The sequence below is a fragment of the Coregonus clupeaformis genome, chromosome 4 (assembly GCF_020615455.1).
Source record: "Coregonus clupeaformis isolate EN_2021a chromosome 4, ASM2061545v1, whole genome shotgun sequence".
NCBI lineage: Eukaryota > Metazoa > Chordata > Actinopteri > Salmoniformes > Salmonidae > Coregonus > Coregonus clupeaformis.
In genome coordinates this window covers 16,103,016-16,130,521 of record NC_059195.1, presented here as the reverse complement: position 1 = coordinate 16,130,521, position 27,506 = coordinate 16,103,016, and the positions used below count along the sequence as shown (strand labels likewise).

The window sequence follows — 27,506 nt, the reverse complement described above, 5'->3', positions numbered from 1 at the left end:
GTAATGATGTAGGCAATCTTGGAACGGTCTGTGGGAAAACTTGAGGATTGGAGCTCGAAGGTGAGGGAGCATTGGGTGAGGAAACCCTGGCAAGAGCTTGGATCCCCAGAAAAGGGCTTGGGAGGTGGTAGTCGGGGCTCCGCCAACCGAGAAGGCCTGTCGTCACTGGGAGGTGACCTGGGGGAAGGGAGAGGACCAAGGAGGCGTTCAAAGAGCTGGTGAAGGGAACTCATCATTTCGGCCAGGAGTTGAGAATGTCTAGCCATCAGCTCCTCTTGTCGGCTGAGAACGGCTTCATGGCGCTGGAAAGAAGCCTCATGTCGAGTGATCACCGCCAACAGGTCCTGGGAACTGAGTGTTTCTGGGTCCATGATTGACTTGGTTATTCTGTCACAAGCCGTGCTAGAACTCCGGTCTCAGATGTGGAGAGCTGGGGGTAATACCCCTTAGCCACAGAGGAGGTGTAGTAGGACCCAAATGAAACACCCAAGGCAATACTCCAGGCCAGTAGATTTAATGTAAAAACAAAGGTTCTTCGCCATTCACAAATAGTCCAACAAAAGTTCTTCTCAGAAAGAGGTATGTTAACAAAACAGGAGGCAAAACAAAATAACTCCACGAGGGGAGAAAAAACAAACTAAAGATAACTTAGAAAACCTTACTTGGAAAGACACGGTGGAACAAAGCAGGAGACACATAGCCAGGACTCAATAACCAAGTGAGAAACAAGGGGAAAACACACAGCTAAAATACACAAGGGGAAACAAGGCACAGGTGACCTGGATCAAGCTAATTAGGACACACGAGGAAGAACTAAGGCAGAGGGGAACACAGATGACCTCTAGAGGCCCGGAGACAAACAGGAGGCAGGAAGCTGACAATACCATTTTTTCCCTAATTATCTCGCAAATCTCAGTTTTGGACGAGACTGACTTTATGACCAAAATTATCCTATTTACACTTTGTAGTCAATTTTGACACTAGAATAAATTTTTCTGACTCATATCGATGCCACAAAAGGTGAAGTTTCTTATTACGTTCAGTTGCTCTTTAATCGTACTGTATTTTTGCCATACAGGCTACTTACCTTTGTTGTGCCCAACCATAATCAAACTGTGGCATTTTGGGATCAAGTTACAATAATCTGTGGTTACAGGAAGCCGCTAAAAACGTCCCTCTGAGTCTAGTTTTATTTCCCAACCTCAGAGTAGTGTGCAGTGAGTCTACCAAACCAGGCACAGGCCCTTTCATTCTGTTTTCTCTGATTCCAATTCAGGGAGAAACTCCCAATAGGAATGTGAGTTTTGGGTCTGGCTTCATCTGAATATTGTGTTTATCTTGGAACCCAGCAGACAGAACCATATAGGCCTCAGTAGAAAGCTCTGCTAACTGCTTTCAACAAGATATTACAGGGAAGTATGAAGTACATTTTCAGTAATTGTTCTCTTTACTAACTCATTCTGGGCAGTGCATGTACATTGGGACGCTTTTCTACCCAGATGAAAAGCCTGTCATTTTAGATAGTGATATGCAGTGTGCTATAGCCTGACAGGTGGGACTCACGTGTCATGTGGAAGATGCCATCGCAGGCACTGATGTGGGAAAGGAAGGCGTTGCCCAGGCCCTGGCCAGCGTGAGCTCCCTTCACCAGTCCTGCTATGTCTACCACATTCAGGAAGGCCGGCACCTTGCTGCAGAACAGGTAGTGGGAGTTAGGGTAGTGGAAAGGAAACAGAGGTTATATAGCTCAGTTTAATGTCTAATATAACCAACAGAACACAGAAAAGGCCAAAGTTTGGAAAGTGAAGTTGTTTCTCAGGTTTTACATATGAATCAAGACTGCCAGAAGAGATTATTTGTGATCAAACGTTCTTGTTTTCAATGAAAAATATATACACGTCTTCAAAATCATGTCTGGGGCGTTAGCTATCTATCACTGACTAAGTGACAGTGCTAGGGGCTTATGGTTCTATCAGCCCTCCCACTCAATGCAGATAAAGGAGAATAAAACCAAGCAGCAGCCTGTACACCAACACTGGTTCTACACCATAATCATCCTCCTACTGACAACAGAGGTATGTGCCATACCTTGATTTCATCATCAGGTGCCTACACTCTGGAATATATGGTTTGAGACACAAGAGCTGTGACTAAAGGCTGATAGAGTTTATGTCATATTAGTCCTAGCAGAGTCATCATGAATCATTTCACATTGCTCAGTGCTGAACATGTTATACAGTTGCTATCGCAAAACCCTCAACCCCAGAGAGACAGAGAGACATTGATTCACTGCTGTGATTTATGACCCTCTCACATTAAACCAATAGGATGGTCTTACCTCGCTCATAATGACATATGATAGCCAGCCACTGACACTTAAATGCTATGGCCTCTTACTTAAAAGACCAAATAACATGGAAAACTGCAGTTATCATTATATGTATAGTAAAGGACTGGCAACTCAATGTCAGCAAAATGGTTGTATATTTTCATGTTGCAGTAGTGTACACTTGCTGTGGCCTATACATATTTGCCAGAGAGCCCAAGTCTGAAGTGTGAATAATATGTGAACAGTGAGACCCCATACCTGACAGGCTTGTGGAATTGGCACAGGAAATCATAGCGTTCATCTGGAATGGGCACTCTGCTTTCATTTGGGTCAATGGTGCAGAAGGGGAAATTTTCAGCTGCAGCTTGACTCTTTGTCAGTACGTTGAAAAAGGTTGACTTCCTAGAAAGAAAAACAGCAGAGAGGTCATCCCAGAAACTGTTTGTGGATCCTGATGGCTTGAGAGTATGATGCTGGTTTATTCAAAGTCCTCAGAAAAGCCTACAAGGCAGGAAGAACATTTAATCTCCACTATGGGAAAGAGGTCAATCTAATAATTGAACATTTGAGCTTCCAAATCATAAATGGCTTGATTGAAAAACATTAAACCCATTTACAAGGTCAGATAATCCCATAATAGATCAATTGTGGTTGGAATCCAGGAGAAAATTACGTTCCTGATAGATTTGAGCTGTTGAACGGGATCAGCCAAACACAGCCCCATGTCGTACTCACTGAGAGATTTCTGTTCTACAGCACAAGCACCTCAAGAGTGCTTCAGGTTGCACTGACTACCCAATGAACGCAAGTGTAATAATGGCAAGGCAGTTAAATATCCGGATGGTTCTATCTTTATCCCCTCACCTGATGCTCTCCACATTTCAATGATTGGTTTGTTTAGACGCCAAAACCTACAGGACTCGAATTGCCTGGAGATTGCTGTGATGAAGCATGGATTCCTCACATATCGCAGGATTGTTCCATCTGTTATCATAGATATTTCAAGGATGTTTGAGATCATCCTCAGAAATATACAATCTGCCTATGATTTACAATGGTATATGAGTATATTAGCGGAGCGCTTCCCCATGTCCCCAGACAAAGGGGATTGTTTTTAGTCAAATAAATATTTATATGACTTGACCTTAATGTTAATGAAGACTAGTGTTATTCTGCCTACAGTGGTGGACAAAAACATGAACAGCAGTGCTTGCCAGGTAGGGTGGGGAGCAGGGTGAGGACAGTGGTCATTGTGAAGCCCCAGGCCTACTACTGTTTCATACAGGAGAGATTATCTCCAGTAGACACACATGCTACCATCTCTATCCCTGTACAGTAGAAATTACAGGAAAAAGCCAAACATCATAGTGTGCGAGCTTTTGCTGCTTGGCAGGCTTTAGGATTTTACACCATGGTATCCTTTGTCTTTATCTGGGTAGAATCTTGTAATACCCACTCATCAATCAAAAGCCTTTCGTGGCTGTTGATTCTAATCTATTACACTTAAGAGTCGGTCGATATTCTGAATTATTTAATAAAATTTGGCAAATGTAATCCCAGACATTACTGGTGCAGGGTTTGCGACCTTTAGGTTCACATGTACATTGAAAGGCATGCATACTCCTGTGTCCACTAGTCTAGTGAGAGCCTTATGGCATGTCCTTATGGCATGTGGCCTGAAATGAACTAGTCCAGGGGTTCTCAAAGTGGGGTCCACGTAGCTACTGCAGGGGGTCCGCGGCCAGATCTCAAAATATATATATATTTTTAAGTGTATTATTATTTCTTTATTTACATTTTATTTTATTAATATTACTAAAAACAGCAAATTAAACACATTTTTGCCAAGGGATCCGTGGAATAAGTTTAGAGGGTGTAATACAATACAATGTAATTTTATTAATCTACAATTTTTGTTTTTAAAGGCTCAGTGCAGTCAAAAACTAGATTTTCCTGTGTTTTATATATATTTCCACACTATGAGGTTGGAATAATACTGTGAAATTGTGAAAATTATGATAATGCCCTTTTAATGTAAGATCTGTTTTAAAAGACCACCTGAAATTTCTGCCTGTTTTGGTTGGATGGAGTTTTGGCCAGCCTGGTGACATCACCAGGTGGTAAATTAGTTAATAGACCAATAAGAAAGAGAGTTCCAAACCCCTCTGCATATAACAGCTCATTTTCAGTTTTCTCCTCCCCACTCAGACTTAGGTTGAAGATGACAAAGGCTAAGACAATGAGATTCAAATATCCCATAACTCTTTGCAAAAGCGCTGGTAGTTAGCAAAGGCGCTGGTAGTTAGCACATTTGTATTTTTTTTACCATTTTAATTTAAAACAATCACAGTAAGGTACTTAATTGTTACCCAGAAATGATTTGATATTGAGATAAAAATGGCAGCATTGGAACTTTAACTATGGGCAACATGGGCCTGGGAGGCTCACAGGGATATTGGCACCAATTATACATTTTGTAACTCAATACTTATTTTATTCCCCATAAATGCACAGTAATTTAAGCTTTAAAACTGCCTCATGGAAAAATGTGTAGAATTACAGGATATGTGTTTAATTGCAGGATATTATAGCTTTAAAGCTGCAACAACAAAATAAACTCTCTGCCACATGACAAAATATGTAGAAATGCAGGAAATTAGTATACACAAAAAATATTTCCAATGCCAGGCCTTTAAAATGTTCCTTCCCTGGGCCTGAGACTTGGTTTGTCTGGCCATGCACTGCCGAAGTCATAGTAAAACTCCTATATGCTATTTTTAGTACCCCTGGGGCTACTTGACTTATCCACAGGGGGTACTTGAGAAGACTCATGACACCATTGGCCTACAGGTGGTACTCCTGGTAGAGCAAAATTCAGTTGGTGGTACAGTAACCGAAAAAGGTTGGGAACCACTGCCCTAGTCAATGAATGAACAGAATACCTTTACACTGGCTCATGGGGGCCATATAATGAATTACTTTAAAATGCATAGTCCATGTTTGCTAAGCAGTAAAATGTATATTTCCAGTTTACATTTAAAGACTATAGACATACCCTACATTGGGCAATCCAACGATTCCTATTTTCAAAGAGGTCCCAAACCGTCCAATCAGTGGTGGTGGCTGCTGTCCATCGTCTCCCTTCTGCTAACAAAAACAATGTGTCAATGTCCATAGAGAGTGAGAGCTCATGGCATTATGTAATATAGGCTACACATTCAGCTTTGGCCTGACCGACTGTAGTATACACAAAACATACCTTCTTGGGAGCCATGTCCTTTTCTTCAGTTTGCGCTGGCTACTAAAACTGCTCTTAATGTACAATGAAAAAACATAAATGTAAGTTTTAGAGACAAGAAGCTAATAGGTGTCTAGCTAACACCACGTTGCTGTCGACCACGTTAACACTGGCTCGCTTACGCCTTGCTCTCAAAATAGGCCACGATTCTGCTCAAAATGTAAGATGACACTGGTAGCTTGCTAGCTGACCCATGTTTCTACATTTAGCACACACTTTATTAGGCCTAGTAGCCCTAATGTACTTGAGCTAAGCTTAATTTTGTCATAGAAAATCGATGCACACATTGGCGCATATACATTGGAACATGTAAATACTTGTCATATGTGCCTGACTGTGTCGTCTGACACAATGCATTTGACTTACAACACATGCACTTACAACTGACTTAAAAAGTACAACACACCATTATGGGTCATGTGGTCCTCTGTAGCTCAGCTGGTAGAGCACGGCGCTTGTAACGCCAAGGTAGTGGGTTCGATCCCCAGGACCACCCATACACAAAAAAAATAAATAATAATGTATGCACGCATGACTGTAAGTCGCTTTGGATAAAAGCGCCATATTATTATTATTATTATATAGGTTACTACAGGAGTTATTACAGGAGACTACCCAAGAGTCAGGCCTATAACCAAAATGACAGTCTCTAACACAGAATATTACAGTGGCAGGGTGTGCTGGTTAGGCTGCACCTCATATCAGGGAGGGTTAAATCAAAGCAAGTAAGCAGCTGGGGGATTACTGCTCCTTTAACAATGTGAATCTTCTAGGCTATTCCTTGCCACAGCCCTGTTTTTTCCCTAAGGGTTATCTCCCTCCCCAATAAAAAAAAATATGTCATACTGAACACGAATATGATTGTATATCTATCTGCCTGTTAAGCGCCATTGCATAGTGAATATCAGTCTTTCCCACATATAACACTTTTTTTTTTACTCCCTTGACAACCAGAAATGTACAAACATCGGATGAAAAATGTGAAAGGCATTCAGCAATAATTACCGTGCAAGAGCGGGGACGAGAAACAGGTTGAATACTGTACATTCAAAATTCATGGAGAACGATATGGCATGCAAGTCTTTGCATATGCAAATAGCCTACTCACTTCGACGATCTGGTGCGTTAGTCTACAAATCATATAAAAGGAGATAGGCCTACATCTTGACATAGATTTTACAAGTTAAACATTACCTGAGTTTACGAGAAAATACTGTGTTCTACATAAAAATGAAATAGGCTACCACCAGCATGACCCAAACAAGCACCATCTGTATCTGCTTGTAGGCTACTTATTTTTTTTTAAATGTCCCTCATTTTTGTAGACTTTCATACACCTGTTTTAAGATGATATAAATTAACATATTAAACTACTTAGAATTGAAGCATGGCATAATTGCACCTACATTGTTTCACCCCTTGGACAGAAACAGGTGTAGGTCTGTGGATTTCCAACAATCCCGACCATGAGATTACACCGATTAGTTAATTGTCCACAAATATACTTCCCTCAAGGCCAAAGCAAATTAATCAGTGCAGTAACTGACCAGAAAGATTGCTCTAATCCAGCACCCAGCATCGTTTAACCTGCATAAAACGAGCCTCTAATAATCTAGATGAGGCAAGTCAAATGCCTTTTGTACCAAGAATTTAAATGAATAGGTTTGGATTAATCATGTATCTTTTGTTGTTGAACGCCTTGATCGATGCACCGTCACTTAGCCTCACCACAATAGATGCACAACGTTTTATTCTACCAAATAAATCATTCTCATTGTTTAAGGTACATTGATCAATCTAATGACTTGTAATAGGCTCCTAATTGCCACAGAAAAGTGCTTTCGGATGGAATCCTGCATGCGAGATTCAACTTCAAATTCCCACTTGAATGACACTGTTAAAATACTTTTCATGACAAGAGTTCGTCAAGGATGCTGGCATTGGGTACCAACTATTACGCACATCGACATGCTATCATTTCTTTATTATGGTAGGCCTACATGAAATTGTATGAAATGTCAAACTCAAGTACATTTACAATGCCATTCAAAATTACTAAATATTCAACACTGTTTCAAAATGAGTATTGGCACTCATGTGAACCAACATTTTGGCAATAGCTGTCATCTTGAAATCTAATCGTTGTTTTAGTGCTCTGGTGTTCCTATCTGCCTACACCTCTAAAGTTTTGTTCCTTATATATTTCCTTACAACTTCATAATACAAGTGTTTCAATGATCAGTTAGATGTTGAATCATGTGGGAATAATCACTCTAATTAAAAGCGAGAACTCCATCGAGGGCATTATCTTCGCCTAGCTTGTTGATAAATTATTTCTCTTTTATTTAGAGACGAAAACAGAAATACAGTATAAAGAGTTAGATAACACCAGAATATGATTATATATAGAAAAATCAACACCAGATAATCAGAATAATGACATGGGCCTCATTTTAACCAAAATTGCATTACACCAGACAAAACATTTCGAATTGTAATTACAAAACATGCCAAAAACAGTAAGAGAAATGCATCCTTACATGCTCACACACATCTTACCAGGCTGTTCGAGCTACTTTGGCATTACAATCACATTTGTTTATGCAGAATCGACATTTGATAGTGCTAATAGCACTCCACTCAAATTGCCATGATTGCAAAAATCGTTGGATTTGATGAAATTGTTTTATATTCACCTCTCCAAAGGTGGGGATTTAAAGCAGAGAGAGCCTTTGAACAAATTGCGCTTGCCTGACTGGCAGCATTCAAGCTCTATAATGGAGCATTATTTGCCCGTTTTGAATACTGTAATGCACAGCTTTCAGTGAAGCCTTTCTCTGGAAAATTGCTTTAACTTTTAAAGGGATGATGATTCACACCAAAGCAGGCCATTGTTACATTATGTCATTACCCCTAAATGTTTTAACAAGCTGTGAAACACGTTGACATGTATTGCATTGTGATCTTTAAAAAATGTATTCAGAGGAAGAAAAAAACTATAGTCATTTGGCGGAAAAAAGGTTTACGTTGATGAGCTCCCCATGGTTTTTCTATGATTCAATTGTATCTCCAAACGTTATATTTAGTTAGCCTAAATCTTTAGCGTGCAATGCTCTATGGTTTCATTGTACCATATGAAATCAGCCTGCATCGTTGAATGAAATGCATTCGCCAGGCTGACATTAGGGACACAACATCTCATGTGATTATTATGACAATGTCGGCAATATTTTTCAAATAATTTTTATTTTAGTACAGTTTACAGGCTGTAACCCTTTAGAACACCAACCACTCATCAAGTTAATTGTCACTTTTTAAATGACCAAAAATATCCCAGCACACACTCAACATACGCGCGTAAATTGGCACAGACAGGCAGGCAGGCTGACTGGCGCGAGCGCACTTCGCGCTCACGCACCTACACAAGTCCACGATACTCTCTTTAACGCACATATGCCAACACTGCTTGAGCCTATGGAAACATTAAGATAATTCACCTGTTGAATGACATACCTTGTATTGCAAGCGTCTTCACTTCAGTCAGCCATTATTCAGTGATAATGGGTCAGCTTATTGTATTTTCTGGCCTCCTGGTGAGTGTATGGGAACTTCTGCTTAAATTCATGTCCATGGACGGTGTGAGCAAGCACATGCCCTGCAAATGAAGACGTTTCCATTCCTTAAAGTGCATGACAGCTTTAGTTTTAACAAATATGAAGGCACCGCAATTCTTATAGGCCTAGATATTTTTTCAATAATCACCAATCCCCTCATGTCATGTCATGAAACATAAAACATTTTTGGCACTCCACGAGGGATAAATGCCAGTGGCAGCTATAGCCTACATCAGAACATTATATCTCACAATAATATGCAGTTAGAGAAAACAATTTCAATTAGAAGCTGCAGATGAAATAAATAAAAAACAATTTGTCAGAAAGCTTTAGGAAATGCAACAGAGTGCGTCTTCTAAATAAAATATATCATATCAAATGCTTACCTCTTTCAGAGGACTGGTTTACACCAAAATGAGCTCGATCTACAATGAAAGGACACATTGAGCCTTGATGAGAGAATACATAAAATGTATAAAAACACCACATCGTATCTTGCTTGACAGTCAGAGCCGCACAATAGTTATTGATTGACGTGAAGCTTTTAGCGTTTCTGTCCTTGGTCGGATCTCTCATTGGCTCACTTCGTCCCCTTACCAAGAATCCAGCACTTAGATTGGCTGCTTGCTCTTGCCAGCTGTACTTCAAAGAACGCGCTCTCTACAACTAGGTAGTGTAGGAGCTCCGAGCCAAGAGATAAATCGTGTGACTACGGTAAAGCACAGTGCCTGAGTCGAATTGGAAAAGTACACTATTGCAGAATTGTGACCAATTCAACTTAGCAAAGGCCCTGGATATGGCTACGTCTATACTTGGGGTAAGGCGACAAAATATTGGCTTTCAATTCCATGCGTAAAACATGCGTAAAAGTAGGCTTTATACTTTCTCGCTTACTAAAAAGTTTGTGGTCATTGCTGTTTTATCCTTCAGCTTTGTTGGTTATAGGTATGAAAACTGCTTGTTTAGATGTTGTAAATTGTGACTCATATCTGTTTATAGACCACTTTCCTCAATCAAAAGAATTTGAGCTTTTGCCAACTTTCATTATAGGCTATACCCACATGAGCAAACTTTCGAGACACGCAGTAAACTTATTTGTTTCAGTGGATATTTAGGTCACATTTTGATACACTCTTTATGAATAAACATTTTCAGTAAATGTATTTTTTATCCGTTATTACGGTAAATCATTTAGTAGCTTATGCACTTATTGCTATCCAAACAAGCGTGACAACCGAACGGTTGGACGACCACATAGGCAGACGCAAATTATACTTCTAGAAAATACATGTAGGCTATATTATTTACATTGCTTGCAATGTTCTAAAATACAGATATGTATCTCTTTACAGGAAGAACCACGATTTGGAACTACCCCTCTAGCTATGCTGGCTGCTACTTGTAACAAAATTGGCAATACCAGTCCCCTTACCACTCTACCTGATTCCAGTGCTTTTTCAAAAGGCGGTTTTCATCCTTGGAAAAGAACCTCCTCTAGTTGCAACTTGGGATCCAGTCTCCCTGGATTCACTGTAGCAACAAGCCGCGGATCGACCGGATTTACATCAACTACTGGCACAGGCAACAGCGCGTTTTGCTTAGCCTCCACCTCCCCAACCTCCTCTGCGTTTTCCACAGAGTACAGCAGTCTGTTTTCCAACTCAGCGAGCATTTCGTCCCAAGAGTCTGGGCAATCCGCCTTCATCTCCAAAGTCCACACATCAGCAGAAACCCTGTATCCGAGGGTAGGGATGGCACATCCGTATGAGTCGTGGTACAAGTCTGGTTTCCATTCAACCATCTCGGGCGATGTTACGAACGGGGCGTCCGCGTGGTGGGACGTTCACACCAACCCTGGCTCATGGCTCGAGGTCCAGAACCCTGCAAGCTCGCTGCAGACCTCCCTGCATTCCGGGACCCCCCAAGCCATACACTCTCAGCTCAGTGGCTATAACCCTGACTTCTCTACTTTGACACACTCGGCATTCAGCTCAACCGGTATAAGTCCCACGGCATCTCATCTTCTATCAACTAGCCAACACCTGTTAACACAAGACGGATTCAAAACAGTCATTCCATCATACACGGACGCCTCTGCCGCCAACGCTATGATTGCAGGTTCCAGTTCTGGTTCCTCAAGGTCATCCAGGAGGTACTCCGGCAGAGCCACATGCGACTGTCCGAACTGTCAGGAGGCTGAGCGGCTGGGGCCTGCAGGGGCCAGCCTCCGGAGGAAAGGACTTCACAGTTGTCACATTCCTGGGTGCGGTAAGGTGTATGGCAAAACCTCTCACCTTAAAGCTCATTTGAGATGGCATACTGGCGAGCGGCCCTTTGTCTGCAATTGGCTATTTTGTGGCAAAAGGTTTACAAGATCAGATGAACTTCAGAGACACCTCCGTACCCACACTGGTGAGAAAAGGTTTGCTTGCCCAGTATGCAACAAGCGCTTTATGAGGAGTGACCATTTGAGCAAGCACATTAAAACCCACACTGCCGGTGGCGGAGAAGGCAAAAAAGGAAGCGACAGTGACACCGACACCAGTAACCTGGAGACCCCCAGGTCCGAGTCCCCAGAACTCATTTTAGACGGGGTAAACCCCAGAATCACGATCAAGGACCCATCTCCTCATGACGAGCCCTGAAGGCTGTTATTTGACTTCGAAACCAACTTTATAAAGCAAATGACCAGTAGGCTATCAAAACTGGCACGTAATAAAAACGGGTCTGGGTTTGAGAGACAGTATTGGAGGAAAAAAATATTTTACGCAAAGCATTTGAAAACTAAAAATAATTAGATCTTACCACCATATTGATTGAATGTTCAACTCATTATTAACCATCAAACGAAAAGCAGAATTATTCTATAGGCTATAATATGAAAATGACTATAAAGCTGTCAACTTAAAAATTAACTAGAGGACTTTTTAAACGGATCAGTGCGTAAAAGGGGTGAGCTAACCCAAAAGAACTTGGTTGGCCCATGTGAGTCGCCATCATCTTGTACATATTGGCAACAAACAGTGTGTTATTTTCATGTAACTGTTAATTATGATTGTTTTACTCGTGTTTGGGATCCTGAAATTCAGGGAGTTTACTTTAAACGCACTTTGTGGATATGTATGTACACAGCTTTTTAAATTCAGTTAACAATTTCATTTATTTGCTAAAAATATATAAATGTTTACTTGTATAAAATCACACGTATTAGCCTTTCATTTTCTCATAATTAAAATGATGTAAAATCTGAGGCAGTAGTCATGTGATGGGAATGTTTTACTATCTTGTGTCCCATATTTGTTTTCATTATCCGAAATGAAAATGAATGATGAAAAAAGGTAATCGATTTGATGGGATAAATCGTAGATAAATACGATTGCCAAACGTAAAATGTAGATAAGCAAGAGTGTTCATTACATAAAATCAATCATACATTGCTGATATAGGCAATCGCACATTGACATGCATTCTCTCTGAGGAATAAATCAATAGCCCTAGTAAATGGCCGGAAAATACATTTCATGCCCAAATGAAAATCTTGTTAAATGGTATTAATTATGACTTGGAGCACATCGCAGCCCCCATGTGTCTTGTATTTGCGATTAGGGATTCGTGTCTTATCAAATATCTAATTAATCGCCGAGACATCATTTGTTCAGCTTTACTTTATCTGGGGGCTTCCGAGGGGGTTTTGATGACAAAGGCTCCCTGAATATTTATTTTAATTGTCCAAATTAACTGCTTTAATTTGCATGTCAAACGGAAAGATGGCAGTCTAATAATAAGGATAAAGCCTCTCTAAGCTTTCCTAGAAACTATACACTTGATTTGATGTTATGGGAACTGTTTCTAAACTTTTCAAAAAAAAAAGAAGTGGTAAAAAGCCATATGCAAATGATACATTTGAAATGCTCTTGTCGCGGTGCAGTCAAATGGTTCCTGCATGTTATTTGAATATCAGTGGCCCCGTACTGAAAGGGTTCAAGGATGCTCTCTGACTTCTTTGTGCTTACCCAGTGCAGCGTCCGATCTCAAAGAAAAACCCAGGGAATAATTACAGCGTGAGCCCAGGCCTGGGAATACATTAGGGAGAGGCATCTCATCTAGACAACCTCTTCCTGAAGAGGAAGTTAAATTGACCAGAAGGCAATAGAGGAAAATTATTTTCATTTCCTTTTGTGTTGGCTGGGTTTAAGGGAGAGATCAGGAAAATAACGACGAAAAATAACATTTATATTTTCTATAATGACCACAAAATTCGAGTTCAAGAATAAACAACTAAAATTGAAGACTAAAAAGCCTAAAAAACAAACAAAGGCATATATCATATATTTAGCATTTAATATCAATGTGACCTTTTAAATATGCAGGCATGATTTAAAATAAAATAGGCCTATTCAAAATTAGGCTACTATAATATAGACCAACATAAAAAAATAATCAATGTAACCTGCAGTTGCAAGTGTGCTTATTTTTTATAAATTAGCTGTTTATTTGCATTGACTTTCTGATGTAATTTTTTCTTCTGGAAAATGTTGTTTCTCATTTTTTAAAATGGGTTATTTGGCCGCTTATGTTTATTGGTAGGTCTACATTACACGGTTTTCATGAGGGCAAATAGGTTATTTTCATTAAACACTTTAGTGAATTTTAATTTCGTCCATTTCCATAAAGACGGAAATTATAAGTATTTTGCTGTAAATCATTAACATAGTTTGCAATTATATGGCCACAAAAGGTGGTTAAAATCAAAACGTTAAGTACGTCCAAATGCTTTTGGGAGAGAGACGGCTGGGGTTGCGGACAGTAAGTGCTGTCAGTTATCGCTTTGTTGCTTTCCCTGGAATGCCCTCTCACTGAGCATTAGGCAGAAGTCATCTTTGTTTTCAAGCCACAATAAAAAGAGAGCTCAAAGAAGAGAATCAGTGCGACGTTACGGGACACATCTCGCTGCTAAAGGGCTCGCGCCATTCTCCTCTTGTCCCCAGGGTTAAAAAAATGTCCATAATTTCACAATGGAAGGTCGCAAAAAATATTTGGTGCACACCTCCCGGCATCATTGCAAACAGTTAAATTGACTACACAGAATATACAAATATGAAGCGACTGAAATAAAACGTGCAAGCAATTCTCGACTTTCCTGATCAGGAATTCTTATCAAAGCATATCATATCGACATTAGTTATCCATCTAAGCTAATTGTTATGGCTTTTCCAAAAATATATAGCTCCAAAACACTGAACCCCAATGACCTCATGGTTTCTTCTGTTTTGTCCATCACGATGATCATGTCATGCAGGTAGCTTACAAGTAATATCTAAAGGCCAATAGGCACGCAGTGTTGCGTAAATCATGCATTGAGTTTTGCACTAAGAGTAAAGTTACACGCATTGACTTGAATTCAGAATTGGGTCTTCAGTGTTAAATATTTGAAACAAACTTGAGGTCTACACACTAATCACTTATGCAGGCCTACTCATATGGATCGCATAGGCTACTGAACACTTAGAGATTGAGTGTCATTAGTCAACCATGCTCCTGTTCAGGGCACTTGTTGCAAAAGACCATTGTGAAACAAGCCTACATAATTAGGCTAGACTTGTAACAAGTGTAATGAAACACGGTTACAAGCATGTGAGAACAGAACAGCTTCCCACTGGGCACAGACATCATTTCAACATCTAGTTTTGATTTACATTTGGTTGAGTTGTCAACTAACATGATATCAACAAAAAACAATTCACCATGTCATTGGATTTAGGTTAAAAGCTGGGTGAAAAAAATACGAAATTCCATTACTTTGACGACTTTTTGCAAATCCAATCAGTTTTCCACGTTTTCCAAAAATGACGTGAAAACAACGTTAATTCAACAAAAAATGTTGCCCAGTGGGTTACTACACTTTCACCAAACCGAAGTAAAAAATATATATTTTCGAGGTGCTATAATATTTTTTACAGTATTCTGAAGAGGGTTATCGGGGACTAAAATGACAACCACGAAGTGCATGCAAGACATGCATTTGTTTATGCATCTGTGGTTCAAGTTATTTTAGGTCTACTGCTGCCCTCTAGCGGAGGAAAATAACTGTATTTGAGGGTCTGCGCTCTCTTTATGCTGTAGCAGCCAAATAGCAGGTAACATCAAAACATGACCAATACTGTGCAGGCTAATAAAACGTTGGTTTCTAAGTGTTGTTTAATGTTTAATAAAGTGAGCACACTTTAAGAAAAAAATGACATTAACAGCAGCATCATAAAACCTTGAAAACATTTCACGTTCGTGTCGAAAAATATTCACTTTGTTTAGGCCAGCAAAATAAAAAGGTAGGCTATCACTGGCCCACTTTGTAAGATTGTCTACTCTCACAGCTCAGCTCTTTTTCTCAGCTCTATCTCTGCTTCTGGCTCTTTTCTGCCTCCCTCTGCCTGTACTCCTGCTTCTACTCCCTTCGCCTCCCCTCTCTCTCCCCCGATCTCAGCTCCTACTCCTCTCCTTTGCTACTTTATCCCTCGCTCCATCTCTGCTCCTGCTTCTATTCCTCGCTCTTCTACTTTTCCCCTCATCCCTACTGTGAACCTTGTCTTTACCTCTGTCCCTGTCTCTCTCACAGTTCCTGATTCTGTCTGTGCCAGGCTGGGAGCTGCTGCTGGTTCTCTGTCTCTCCCTGCTGGTGTGTCTGTGTCTCTCCTGACGTTCTTCCATCCTCATCTTTCTCTCTGGACTGTACTTTCTGCCCTCGCTCCTGCCTGGCTCAGCCCTTGTTTGTTTCTCCTCTCTGGTATCGTCTTTGTGCAGTTTCTGTCTGGAGGTTGGGCTCCGTGACCTGCTCCTGTGAGAGGAGGCCTTGGTCTTACTGTTGACTAGTCCCTCACTCTTCGTGTTATCACGACAGGAGTCCTTTCTCTTCTTCTGGCTCTTAGAGTTGCTGTCAGAGTCTGAGTCACTGCTAGTTTCACTGGAGCTGTCACTACTATCATGCTTCTTCTTCTTCTGCTTTCCTTTACTCTTCTTCTTCTTCTTCTGCTTTTTGCCCTTCTTGTCATTCTTCTTCTCCTTCTTTTCTAGACGATCCAGTTTCCTTTAAAAAGAAAGACAATTTATGTTAGTAGATCACGTTTACTTTTATTTTTCAATGAATCATCCTTTGTCTTATTTTACAATAAGCATATTTACATTCAAAACAACTACATTTATGAATGAGTGTTCTACCTGAGGAGCTTCTCTTTCTGTTTAGTAGTCAATGACTTCAGGAATTCAACCTCAGGATCCTCCTCTTCTTCACTGGCGACATACTCCTACAGTATTACAACAATGCACAATAAATCAAACAATTAAAATAAAAAAGCATACATCAAATACTAACTAAATGTGCATACAATTTAATGTAGAAGAGACATCACAAATGGTTAGAGGAAGCAAGTAACACATTAATAGAATCAGCGTGATTGGTTAAACTACACTGAACCAAAATAATGCAACAATTTCTAAGATTTTACTGAGTTACAGTTCATATAAGGAAATCAGTCAATTGAAATAAATTCATTAGGCCCTTATCTACAGATTTCACATGACTGGGAATATAGATATGCATCTATTGGTCACAGATAGGGGCGTGGATCAGAAAACCAGTCAGTATCTGGTGTTACCACCATTTGCCTCATGCAGCACGACATCTCCTTCGCATTGAGTTGATCAGGCTGTTGATTGTGGCCTGTTGAATGTTGTCCCACTCCACTTCAATGGCTGTGCGAAGTTGTTGGATATTGGCGGGAACTGGAACACGCTGTCGTACACATCGATCCAGAGCATCCCAAACATGCTCAATGGGGCTGTACATTATCATGCTGCAACATGAGGTGATGGGGGCGGATGAATGGCACGACAATGGGCCTCAGGATCTCGTCACGGTATCTCTGCATTCAAATTGCCATCGATAATATGCAATTGTGTTAGTTGTCCGTAGCTTATGCCTGCCCATACCATAACCCCACCGCCTCCATTAGGCACTCTGTTCACAACGTTGACATCAGCAAACCGCTCGCCCACACGCCGCCATACACGCTGTCTGCCATCTGCCCGGTACATTTGAAACCGGGATTCATCCGTGAAGAGCACACTTCTCTAGCATGCCAGTGGCCATCGAAGGTGAGCGTTTGCTCACTGAAGTCGGTTACGACACCGAACTGCAGTCAGGTCAAGACCCTGGTGAGGACTACGAGCATGCAGATGAGCTTCCCAGAGACGGTTTCTGACAGTTTGTGCAGAATGTCTTCGGTTGTGGAAACCCAGTTTCATCAGCTGTCCGGGTGGCTGGTCTCAGACGATCCCGCAGGTGAAGAAGCCGGATGTGGAGGTCCTGGGCTGGTGTGATTACACCTGGTCTGCAGTTGTGAGGCCAGTTGTACGTACTGCACAATTCTCTAAAACAACGTTGGAGGCGGCTTATGGTAGAGAAATGAACATTAAACTCTCTGGCAACAGCTCTGGTGGACATTCCTGCAGTCAGCATTCCAATTGCACACTCCCTCAAAACTTGAGATATCTGTGGCATTGTGTTGTGTGACAAAACTGCACATTTTAGAGTGGCCTTTTATTGTCCCCAGCACAAGGTGCACCTGTGTAATAATAATGGTGTTTAATCAGCTTCTTGATATGCCACACCTGTCAGGTGAATGGATTATCTTGGCAAAGGAGAAATGCTCACTAACAGGGATGTAAACACATTTGTGCTCAACATTTGAGAGAAATAAGCTTTTAGTGCATATGGAACATTTCTGGGATCTTTTATTTCAGCTCATGAAACATGGGACAAACACTTTACATGTTGCGTTTATATTTTTGTTCAGTGTATATACTACTGCATCTTGTGTTGCAACACTCCTATAATTTCCAGTTAGTCTCATCACATCTGCCCAATTGACTAACATTAAACTTGCAGCGACTGGAATAGCGCTGTGGTTTACTCTGATAATTGGGCATTTTGCAACAATCACATTTAGACCAGGGACCTGCCATTGATATTGTTGGTATTTTTCTTCAGGGGGGGAAGAGGAACAGAAGATTACCTGCGATGGATCACAAACAGTAGAATTTCTCCCAAGGACACATTTCTTCAGGGCAAACCCACTGTTTCGCATCTCCGCCATTAACTCAGAGGGGTGCATCGACGGACCTGTTAGCACAAATCACAGCCTCAAAGTCCCATTGATGTCTGCCTACATCCACCACTGCCTCCACAGTGGGGAATTCAGGGGCGGCTTTGTTAACAGAAAGGGACACCAAATCAACTCACTCGTCATCTGGTTGAGCAAATCATACAATATCATTCTCCCAAAGCAGCGGTTAGGGGAATCAGAATACACAATACTTGCATTTTTCTCCCGGCACAGGAGGGGCTCCATTATGGCCTCCACTATCAATGCCATGCGCAGGACTGTCCCACGGTAAACATTACTTTACTATTCCACTTCCTGATTGTAGGAGTCAGAATCAGCACCACAGGACACTAGGAACTATGGCAACTATTGCTACAACATGCTACAAGGTACAGACTAGAGCTGGGTGATATTAAAAAAAATCCACATTGCGATAAACTGCCTGAATTGATGCGATAACAATAAATAGAACGCTAAGTTTATAACAATGTGCACCACAGTTTTTTAAAATGATCCTTTCAACTACTACTACTAGTTTGATGGTTGTAGCCATCAGTTGTCCCATTAACAATCAACGGCAGAGATAAGTGATCGGTATGGTTGGTGCCGATAATTTTAGGTTTATCGTCCCAGCTCTAGTACAGACTTTTCACAAATATACAATGTAATAATAGTGAATTATATTCTATTGGACAAATTAATATTGCATGTTTTTGGTGCCATAGGTGCATCATAAATTGATCACAAGTTCGTTATTCAAATTATTTCTAAGAAATTGATGCAAAATATAAGGTAATTTGGTTGTTGAGAATGAAAGTATGAAAAAAAAACTTGATAAATTGTTTTTCTTTTTTTAAATAAACCAGTACGTCTGTGAATTATTATTTATAATTATCAGCTAACTTGTTTACCTCTATTTATCCAGGTAGGTCAATTAAAAACAGATCGTTATTTGTACCTGCTTCCTCTGTAGGTGCAGCGCTGGCATTGATCCCAGACAGGCCGAAGAGAGGGCACTCTCTGTCTGTATTCACATGGCCCCATTTGTGACACTTGATGCATCTCACATTGCGAACCTGAGAATAACAGGTGATTAGACGACTTACATCCATTCATTCCATCACTCATAATACCTCCAATAGGACCCAATTGGGATGACGTCAAGCAAAGCATGTACTATGCAGCTATGCATGCCGTAATGTAAATAAACACATTGTAATCCTGAGTTCAACATCATCCTTTTCCTTTAGCACCACGAAGTGTCAAATTCCAACACACAAGTTTGTTAACAGAAGAGTATTTAGCGCTGACGATAATCATATTAAACAGCAGATTGTTATCAATAGGTACGTCATTTGAGTTAATTAAACTGGATCGCTGGTTCTAATCCTCGAGCCGACTAGGTGAAAAATCTGTCGATGTGCCCTTGAGCAAGGCACTTAACCCTAATTGCTCATGTAAGTCGCTCTGGATAAGAGCGTCTGCTTAATGACTAAAAATGTAAATATATATATATATATATTTATTTATTCACCTGAATTCCAAATGGTTGATCCCTAATAGCCATGTCATCCTTGGCATACCTAAATAGATGAAAGAGAAAGTATCAACAAATGTACATTTAAACTCAAGTCATCTAAATATTTGTACTGATCAACACAATTAGTGACTTACTTCTCTCGAGGGGCCGTCTTTTGCCACTCAAACTTGTATTCTGATTCACCTTCCTATAAGAGAAGATACAATGTATACAATAATAAACCAACACATGCATTTAAATCTACAACATTTACCAAAGTATACTAAACAGAAATTTAAAACGCAACATGCAACAATTTCAAAGATTTTACTAAGTTACAGAAGGAAATCAGTCAATTGAAATAAATAAATTAGGCCCTAATCTATGGATTTCACATGACTGGGCAGGGGCGCAGCCATTGGTGGGCCTGGGAGGGCATAGGCCCACCCACTTGGGAGCCAGACCCAGCCAATCAGAATGAGTTTTTCCCCACAAAAGGGCAATATTACAGCCTCTGAACAAGAGAGAGATTTTAAACATCAGGTGCTTACCTCTTTGGTCTCTTCTTCTCAGTAGAGTGCAGAGAGGGTGAGAAAGGAGAGCAGAGATCAGTGGAAAGTCATGGTTTGTTTAGCATGGTAAAAATGCCCATCTAAAGCGGCAGAACCAGGATGGATGTAGTTACCTTTGTCTGCCCCAGGTGGAGCTTCATACATGAAGTTGAGACCATTTTTCACACGATCATCTCCCATCAACAGTCTAGGAGAAAGATTTTAACAACAGAAACGTCAGACAATGGGTTTCAATCTGTTATATGATCAATTAGAGCTGTGATTTTACACAAGACAAAATATAGGTATACATTTAGATAACATACTGTAGTGTCGAGTCAAATGTTGCTAATAATGCTGTAACAAAGGAGTCCGCTTATACTGAACTTTGATCATAAGTTTTATTCATATCACAAGATTTCAGCATAAGTGTACAGATGTATATAGCATCCGGAGAGCAGTGTTTCCCAAATTGCAATGGCCGCTCTAACGTTCTTTGTTCAAACCCAGTATTTATAATATTCCCCAAAATATGGGTTGCTCCCTCTACTGTCCAATCCCCTGTCTTCTATGGGGCGTCACCCTAAAAACGGCTCTCTTTGAAACTAAATAAACATCCTCTCAGGTTCCCCTTAAAACCTTATCAAAGTCATAATCTTAATACACTACAATACTTAACAAGTACAGCAACCTCCAGTGGTTAAATAATGAGAGACTAATAAGAAGTCCTATGTAAAGGCATAGCCTAATTGAGCTCCAAGTATCTGGATCATGTTGTGCAGCCACAGATCCTCGGAATATCTGTAACCCACCTGTTGTTGTAGGTGTCTTGTTCTTTTAGGTAAGAATTCATGAGGTCCTCCTGCTTCTTCTTCTCGAATGTTAATTTCTGCTCTGCTATCCATACCTGTACGATGGTAAAATGGATAACGTTGAGAATAGCCAAGTCACATTTGTATCCTAGTAAATGTACTGTATCTATGGGACGTAGCTAGTTATCTTTCCTAATGTTACATAATGTAGTTAGCTAGCTACTGTGCTAGCTAACATCTATGTTAGCTAGCTAGCTTCATTCTGGCTTGCTAATGTTAGCTGACTGATTTAGCTAGCAACCGAACCTATAAGCCTAGCTAGCTAGGGATCATTCTTCTCACAACTAAATAACATCTAGAGGTGATATGTTCAAGTTGGAAATACACTTTATTCAGCTATCTAGATAACTGTTAGCTGGCTAAATCCAAATTAGGTTATATAGTTAGCTAATTTAGTTACTTCCTGGTGAGCAAACCTAGACCAAAGATTTTGCCACTTACCTTTTTTATATTTGACTTAGATGCAGGGTGAAAATCTTTCTTGCACATAAAATTAGCAAATGACTTCCCCATGATTGAAGAATATTAGTTAGCTAGCTAGGGGATTAAATGCGAAACGTTGGTAAAATCGCGCTGACAAAAACAAAACTGTCGTTACTAATTACCACAGCCACAAAGTCATACACCCCGCCTATTTCTAGAATTTCTTCTTCTTAAAATGTGATTTTAAACCTAACCTTAATCCTAACATTAACCACACTGTTAACCTTATGCCTAAACATAAATGAAGACCAAAAAGCTCATTTTTGTTTTCATGAATTTTAACGATATAACCACTTTGTGGCTGTGGTAACTAGTGGAAACACCCAAAGCTACGTTATTAAAATCTTCTTCCGAGTCAGTTTCTGCGTGCGTGACCTCTGACGTACAACCAACAACACGGAGGCAGTCACAGCATTCATTGTGCGCACTTGTGAAATCTGGTAAAGAATGAAATAAAAGTGAAAGTAATGACAAAGTTTCTGGTTTAATGAACCAGGGGGACATTAAAAAAAATTCCATTGTCGGCTACAATTTGTGATCCGGTACTTGGCTGCAGTGACAGGTAACATGCCTAGCTGAAATCAGCAGATTATTTCAGATTGTACATCAGACAGGCAATGTCCAGTGTATGGTCAAGTGTTTTGTTTTTGTGTTCATTTAGTAAAATCATCAACCATTTAAGTGTATTTGATCATAGTGTGTTCTTTGTAAATAGCCTTCTGTCACAGTAACTAGCTTCGCACTGGGCACAAACTGGTTGAATCAGTTGTTTCAACGGAATTTGTCAACGTATTGTGACGTGGAATCTAAAAGTAATTAATGTAAACTGTTGTTTTGAGGGTGACATTTCAACCACAGGATTATGTCATCATTGTGACACATTTTCAACATAGGCAAACCTTGTATAAAATATGTTGAATTTGTACCTTTTAAACAACGTCAGATCTTCAACATTATATCCACCATCAGAAGAAAAAAAACTAGTGGGCAGCACCTCCTACTCTAGATTGGAGAGTTGATCTACAACTATGCTCTTTATTTAGTGATTGGGGAAAAAATCGATAGTTACATATCGCAATATTATTTTTGCGATTGTTGGCTTTACCTGCACCAAAACTCCAGTATTTTCCCCTTCATAGCTTGTTCTCCATCTTCTTTTTAAATAGGGAGTCAATTTGTTTTCACTTTTATTTCCATGACTGATCAAAACTCGTTTTCTCATGGCTCTCTTGTCCCTCTGCAGCAGACATACTGTATAGTGAGCAATATGTTTGGAACATTGAATCGCAATAAAATCACAGTATCGAATCGCAATAGATAAAGACTCGTGAGAATCGCAATACATATCGTATTGGCACCTAAGTATCGTGATAATATCGTATTGTGAGGTCCCTGGCAATTCCCATCCCTAACTTTATTGTTTTATTGGGATCTTTAAAGGGATCATTTAAATAAAGTTCGATTTGATTTAGTCCTATTCTTTAACTTTGATTCTTGGTTGAGATGGAGAAGTGAATCCAACATATCAATTATTAATTTGTAGACAAACTGGAATTAAAGCTAGACAAAGATACATCTCCTTCAAATGTTGATATTTGGTTGTGTTGACAACCAAACACAATTAAATTCCACTAGCCTATTTACTTGTCGACAAGTTAACAAATATATGTTGGATTCACGTCTCCAACTAAACCAAAACTAAAAGTTAAAGAATACGTTTTAAGCCAGTGGCTCAGATGAAACTATCCAAGCATTAGATATCCTTTAAATGATGACATTTAGATGCGTTGTCAACCAAACACAATTCAATAATATTTTTGTAATACAGTTAAGGCTGTCTTACAAACTAATGTGACAGTATTTATTCAACCTTAAAATGAGTAACACATCCATGGCCACATTTTGAGGTTAGCCTACTGTAACTATAAATGTCTTCTTATGTAATCATAGAAAGCATGCATGTTCAAATAACATGCAAAGGTCGCAGTTCTGTGGAGATCTTCTTGCTATAATAATCTGTGCAGAATGTTGAACAGCATTGATCACAATGTCCTTTTTAATGTAATCTTAACTGCAATCCAGTTCATTTGGTTGTGCTATTAGATGAAGCATTGATAACACATTAAGTTGTTGTATAAATACAAAATATCTGACATTGAATTCCCATTTGAACTTTGTTGTGCATTTAAATGATTGAAAGCGCAGTGATAACACATTTAGATGACAACTAAACCAAAAATCTGACATTGTTTTTCCATTGGAATTTGGTTGTGCTTTTAGATGGTTGAAAGGATAGTTATAACACATTGGGAATTCAACGAACTTCTGTCTTTTTGAGTGGGTTAATACATTTAGAAATCTTATTGATCAACGTCTCAACCAAATATTACCCACATTTCCAAGTTGAAATGACGTGGTTTGCCCAGTGGGTTGGTTTGGTTGCTGAATTCTTTCTGCCCACCAGAATGTACCCATCTTCCTGTGACACCTTTGTGGCTCTGCCCCCTGCCACCCAGGGACAGCGCATCATCTTCGGAAAGAACTCAGACAGGCCCTGTGATGAGGTCCAGGAGGTGGTCTACTTCCCTGCAAGAGACTACAATGCAGGAGAGAAAGTTGAAGTAAGTCTCTAAGACCTCCTCTGTGCATGTTTTCAGCATGTACACTACCGGTCAAAAGTTTTAGAACACCTACTCATTCAAGGGTTTTTCTTTATTTTTACTATTTTCTACATTGTAGAATAATAGTGAAGACATCAAAACTATGAAATAACACATGGTAACAACACATCTGACGTGCTGATCCTCAACACGGGGGCCCCTCAGGGGTGCTTGATCATTCCCCTCCTGTACTCCCTGTTCACCCATGACTGCATGGCCAGGCACGACTCCAACACCATCATTAAGTTTTCCGACGACACAACAGTGGTAGGCCTGATCACAGACAACGATGAGACAGCCAATAGGGAGGAGGTCAGAGACCTGGCCGTGTGGTGCCAGGATAACAACCTCTCTCTCAACGTGACCAAGACAAAGGAGATGATTGTGGACTACAGGAAAAAAAAGAAGACTGAGTACGCCCCCATTCTCATTGACGGGGCTGTAGTGGAACAGGTTGAGAGCTTCAAGTTCCTTGGTGTCCACATCACCAACGAACTATCATGGTCCAAACACACCAAGACAGTCGTGAAGAGGGCACGACAAAGCCTATTCCCCCTCAGGAGACTGAAAAGATTTGGCATGGGTCCTCAGATCCTCAAAAAGATCTACAGCTGCACCATCGAGAGCATCCTGACTGGTTGCATCACCGCCTGGTATGGCAACTGCTCGGCCTCAGACCACAAGGCACTACAGAGGGTAGTGCGTACGGCCCAGTACATCACTGGGGCCAAGCTTCCTGCCATCCAGGACCTCTATACCAGGCGGTGTCAGAGGAAGGCCCTCAAAATTGTAAAAGACTCCAGCCACCCTAGTCATAGACTGTTCTCTCCGCTACCGCACGGCAAGCGGTACCGGAGCGCCAAGTCTAGGTCCAAAAGGCTTCTCAACAGCTTCTACCCCCAAGCCATAAGACTCCTGAACAGCTAATCATGGCTACCCGGACTATTTGCACCCCCACCCCATCTTTTTACGCTGCTGCTACTCTGTTAATTATTTATACATAGTCACTTTAACTCTACCCACATGTACATATTACCTCAACTAGCCGGTGCCCCCGCACATTGACTCTGCACCGGTACCCCCCTGTATATAGCCTCCCTACTGTTATTTTATTTTACTTCTGCAATTTTTTTCCTCAACACTTTTTTGTTGTTGTTTTATTTTACTTTTTTATTAAGAAATAAATGCATTGTTGGCTGTAAGTAAGCATTTCACGGTAATGTCTACACCTGTTGTATTCGGCGCATGTGGCAAATAAAATTTGATTTGATTTGGAATCATGTAGTAACCAAAGAAGTGTTAAACAAATGAAAATATATTTTATATTTGAGATTCTTCAAATAGCCACCCTTTGACTTGATGACAGCTTTAAACACTCTAGGCATTCTCTCAATCAGCTTCATGAGGTAGTCACCTGGAATGCATTTCAATTAACAGGTGTGCCTTCTTAAAAGTTAATTTGTGGAATTTCTTTCCTTCTTAATGTGTTTAAGCCAATCAGTTGGCAGAAGGTCGCCCTATTTGGTAAAAGACCAAGTCCATATAATGGCAAGAACAGCTCAAATAAGCGAAGAGAAATGACAGTCCATCATTACTTTAAGACATGATGGTCAGTCAATACGGATAATGTCAAGAACTTTGAAAGTTTCTTCAAGTGCAGTCGCAAAAACCATCAAGCGCTACGACGAAACTGGCTCTCATGAGGACTACCACAGGAATGGAAGACCCAGAATTACCTCTGCTGCAGAGGATAAGTTCATTAGAGTTACCAGCCTCAGAAATTGCAGCCCAAATAAATGCTTCACAGAGTTCAAGTGACAGACACGTCTCAACATCAACTGTTCAGAGGAGACTGTGTGAATCAGGCCTTCATGGTCGAATTGCTGCAAAGAAACCACTACTAAAAGACACCAATAAGAAGAAGAGACTTGCTTGGACCAAGAAACACGAACAATGGGCATTAGACCGGTGGAAATGTGTCCGTTGGTCTGGAGTCCAAATTTGAGATTTTTGGTTCCAACCGCCGTGTCTTTGTGAGACGCGGTGTGGGTGAACGGATGATTTCTGCATGTGTAGTTCCCACCGTAATGCATTGAGGAGGTGGTGTTATGGTGTGGGGGTGCTTTGCTGCTGACACTGTCTGTGATTTATTTAGAATTCAAGGCACACTTAACCAGCATGGATACCACAACATTCTGCAGCGATAGGCCCTCCCATCTGGTTTGGGCTTAGTGGGACTATCATTTGTTTTTCAACAGGACAATGACCCAACACACCTCCAGGCTGTGTAAGGGCTATTTGACCAAGAAGGAGAGTGATGGAGTGCTGCATCAGATGACCTGGCCTCCACAATCCACAATGGTTTGGGATGAGTCGGACCGCAGAGTGAAGGAAAAGCTGCCAACAAGTGCTCAGCATATGTGGGAACTCCTTCAAGACTGTCAGAAAAGCATTCTAGGTGAAGCTGGTTGAGAGAACGCCAAGAGTGTGCAAAGCTGTCATCAAGGCAAAGGGGTGGCAACTTTGAAGAATCTAAAATATATTTTGATTTGTTTAACACTTTTTTGGTTACTACATGATTCCATATGCGTTATTTCATAGTTTTAATGTCTTCATTATTTTTCTACAATGTAGAAAATAGTAAAAATAAAGAAAAACCATTGAATGAGTAGGTGTTCTAAAACTTTTGACCCGTAGTGTATATTGTAGTGATGTGGAAATGTCACCTGTCTTACACTCAGTAGGCACACAATGACAGCTGTGTCCCCTTTCTGTTTTGCTCCTCGGACTAGTGCACATACATCGAAATTGAGCAGGCAGCCCATACCAATGCAGTTGTGTTGAGCAGACCAGCCTGGTTGTGGGGGGCTGAGATGGGGGCTAACGAGCACCAGGTGTGCATCGGAAACGAGGCAGTATGGGGCAGAGAAAGTGCTGAGGACGAGGAGGCCCTTCTTGGCATGGATTTTGTCAGGTGAATATCTGCCAGCTGAATCATACATCATACATATCTGTTCCTGTA

The 27,506-nt window shown here is 40.5% G+C and overlaps 4 protein-coding genes across 4 annotated transcripts in view; 2 read left to right on the top strand and 2 right to left on the bottom strand.

Annotated features, from left to right (window-relative positions):
* Positions 1–5,765, bottom strand: part of LOC121552563 (obg-like ATPase 1) — a 62,519-nt gene extending 56,754 nt beyond the window's left edge. The window contains exons 1-4 of the mRNA XM_041865516.1: positions 5,589–5,765; positions 5,385–5,473; positions 2,588–2,731; positions 1,564–1,691 (exon numbers count right to left, since the gene is read on the bottom strand). Coding sequence (XP_041721450.1) covers positions 1,564–1,691; positions 2,588–2,731; positions 5,385–5,473; positions 5,589–5,603 — 376 coding nt within the window. The 5' untranslated portion in view covers positions 5,604–5,765. The remainder of the gene's footprint in view (positions 1–1,563; positions 1,692–2,587; positions 2,732–5,384; positions 5,474–5,588) is intronic.
* A 4,142-nt stretch (positions 5,766–9,907) lies between these two features.
* LOC121556155 (transcription factor Sp9) lies at positions 9,908–12,470 on the top strand. The gene is made up of 2 exons (XM_041870046.2): positions 9,908–10,058; positions 10,594–12,470. The coding sequence occupies exons 1-2, from the start codon at positions 10,038–10,040 to the stop codon at positions 11,884–11,886; spliced, it is 1,314 nt and encodes a 437-aa protein (XP_041725980.1). The 5' UTR covers positions 9,908–10,037; the 3' UTR covers positions 11,887–12,470.
* A 2,951-nt stretch (positions 12,471–15,421) lies between these two features.
* Positions 15,422–22,026, bottom strand: cir1 (corepressor interacting with RBPJ, CIR1). The gene is made up of 10 exons (XM_041865534.2): positions 21,783–22,026; positions 21,282–21,376; positions 20,604–20,677; positions 20,470–20,483; positions 20,074–20,126; positions 19,934–19,982; positions 19,358–19,475; positions 18,310–18,416; positions 16,454–16,539; positions 15,422–16,322 (listed from the first exon to the last, which is right to left on the bottom strand). The coding sequence occupies exons 1-10, from the start codon at positions 21,852–21,854 to the stop codon at positions 15,719–15,721; spliced, it is 1,272 nt and encodes a 423-aa protein (XP_041721468.1). The 5' UTR covers positions 21,855–22,026; the 3' UTR covers positions 15,422–15,718.
* Positions 22,027–22,191: 165 nt separating this feature from the next.
* scrn3 (secernin 3) overlaps positions 22,192–27,506 on the top strand; it is an 8,120-nt gene continuing 2,805 nt past the window's right edge. The window contains exons 1-3 of the mRNA XM_041865545.2: positions 22,192–22,386; positions 24,289–24,445; positions 27,277–27,458. Of these exons, the coding sequence (XP_041721479.1) occupies positions 24,290–24,445; positions 27,277–27,458 (338 nt within the window). The 5' untranslated portion in view covers positions 22,192–22,386; position 24,289. The remainder of the gene's footprint in view (positions 22,387–24,288; positions 24,446–27,276; positions 27,459–27,506) is intronic.

Coding starts and splice junctions, on each gene's coding strand:
- LOC121556155 (XM_041870046.2), top strand. CDS start 10,038: ATGGCTACGTCTATACTTGGG. Junction 10,059..10,593: donor TGGCTACGTCTATACTTGGG/GTAAGGCGACAA, acceptor ATCTCTTTACAG/GAAGAACCACGATTTGGAAC.
- cir1 (XM_041865534.2), bottom strand. CDS start 21,854: ATGGGGAAGTCATTTGCTAATTTTATGTGCAAGAAAGATTTTCACCCT. Junction 19,476..19,933: donor ATCAACCATTTGGAATTCAG/GTGAATAAATAA, acceptor TGTTATTCTCAG/GTTCGCAATGTGAGATGCAT. Junction 18,417..19,357: donor TGCACCTACAGAGGAAGCAG/GTACAAATAACG, acceptor TTGTGCTAACAG/GTCCGTCGATGCACCCCTCT.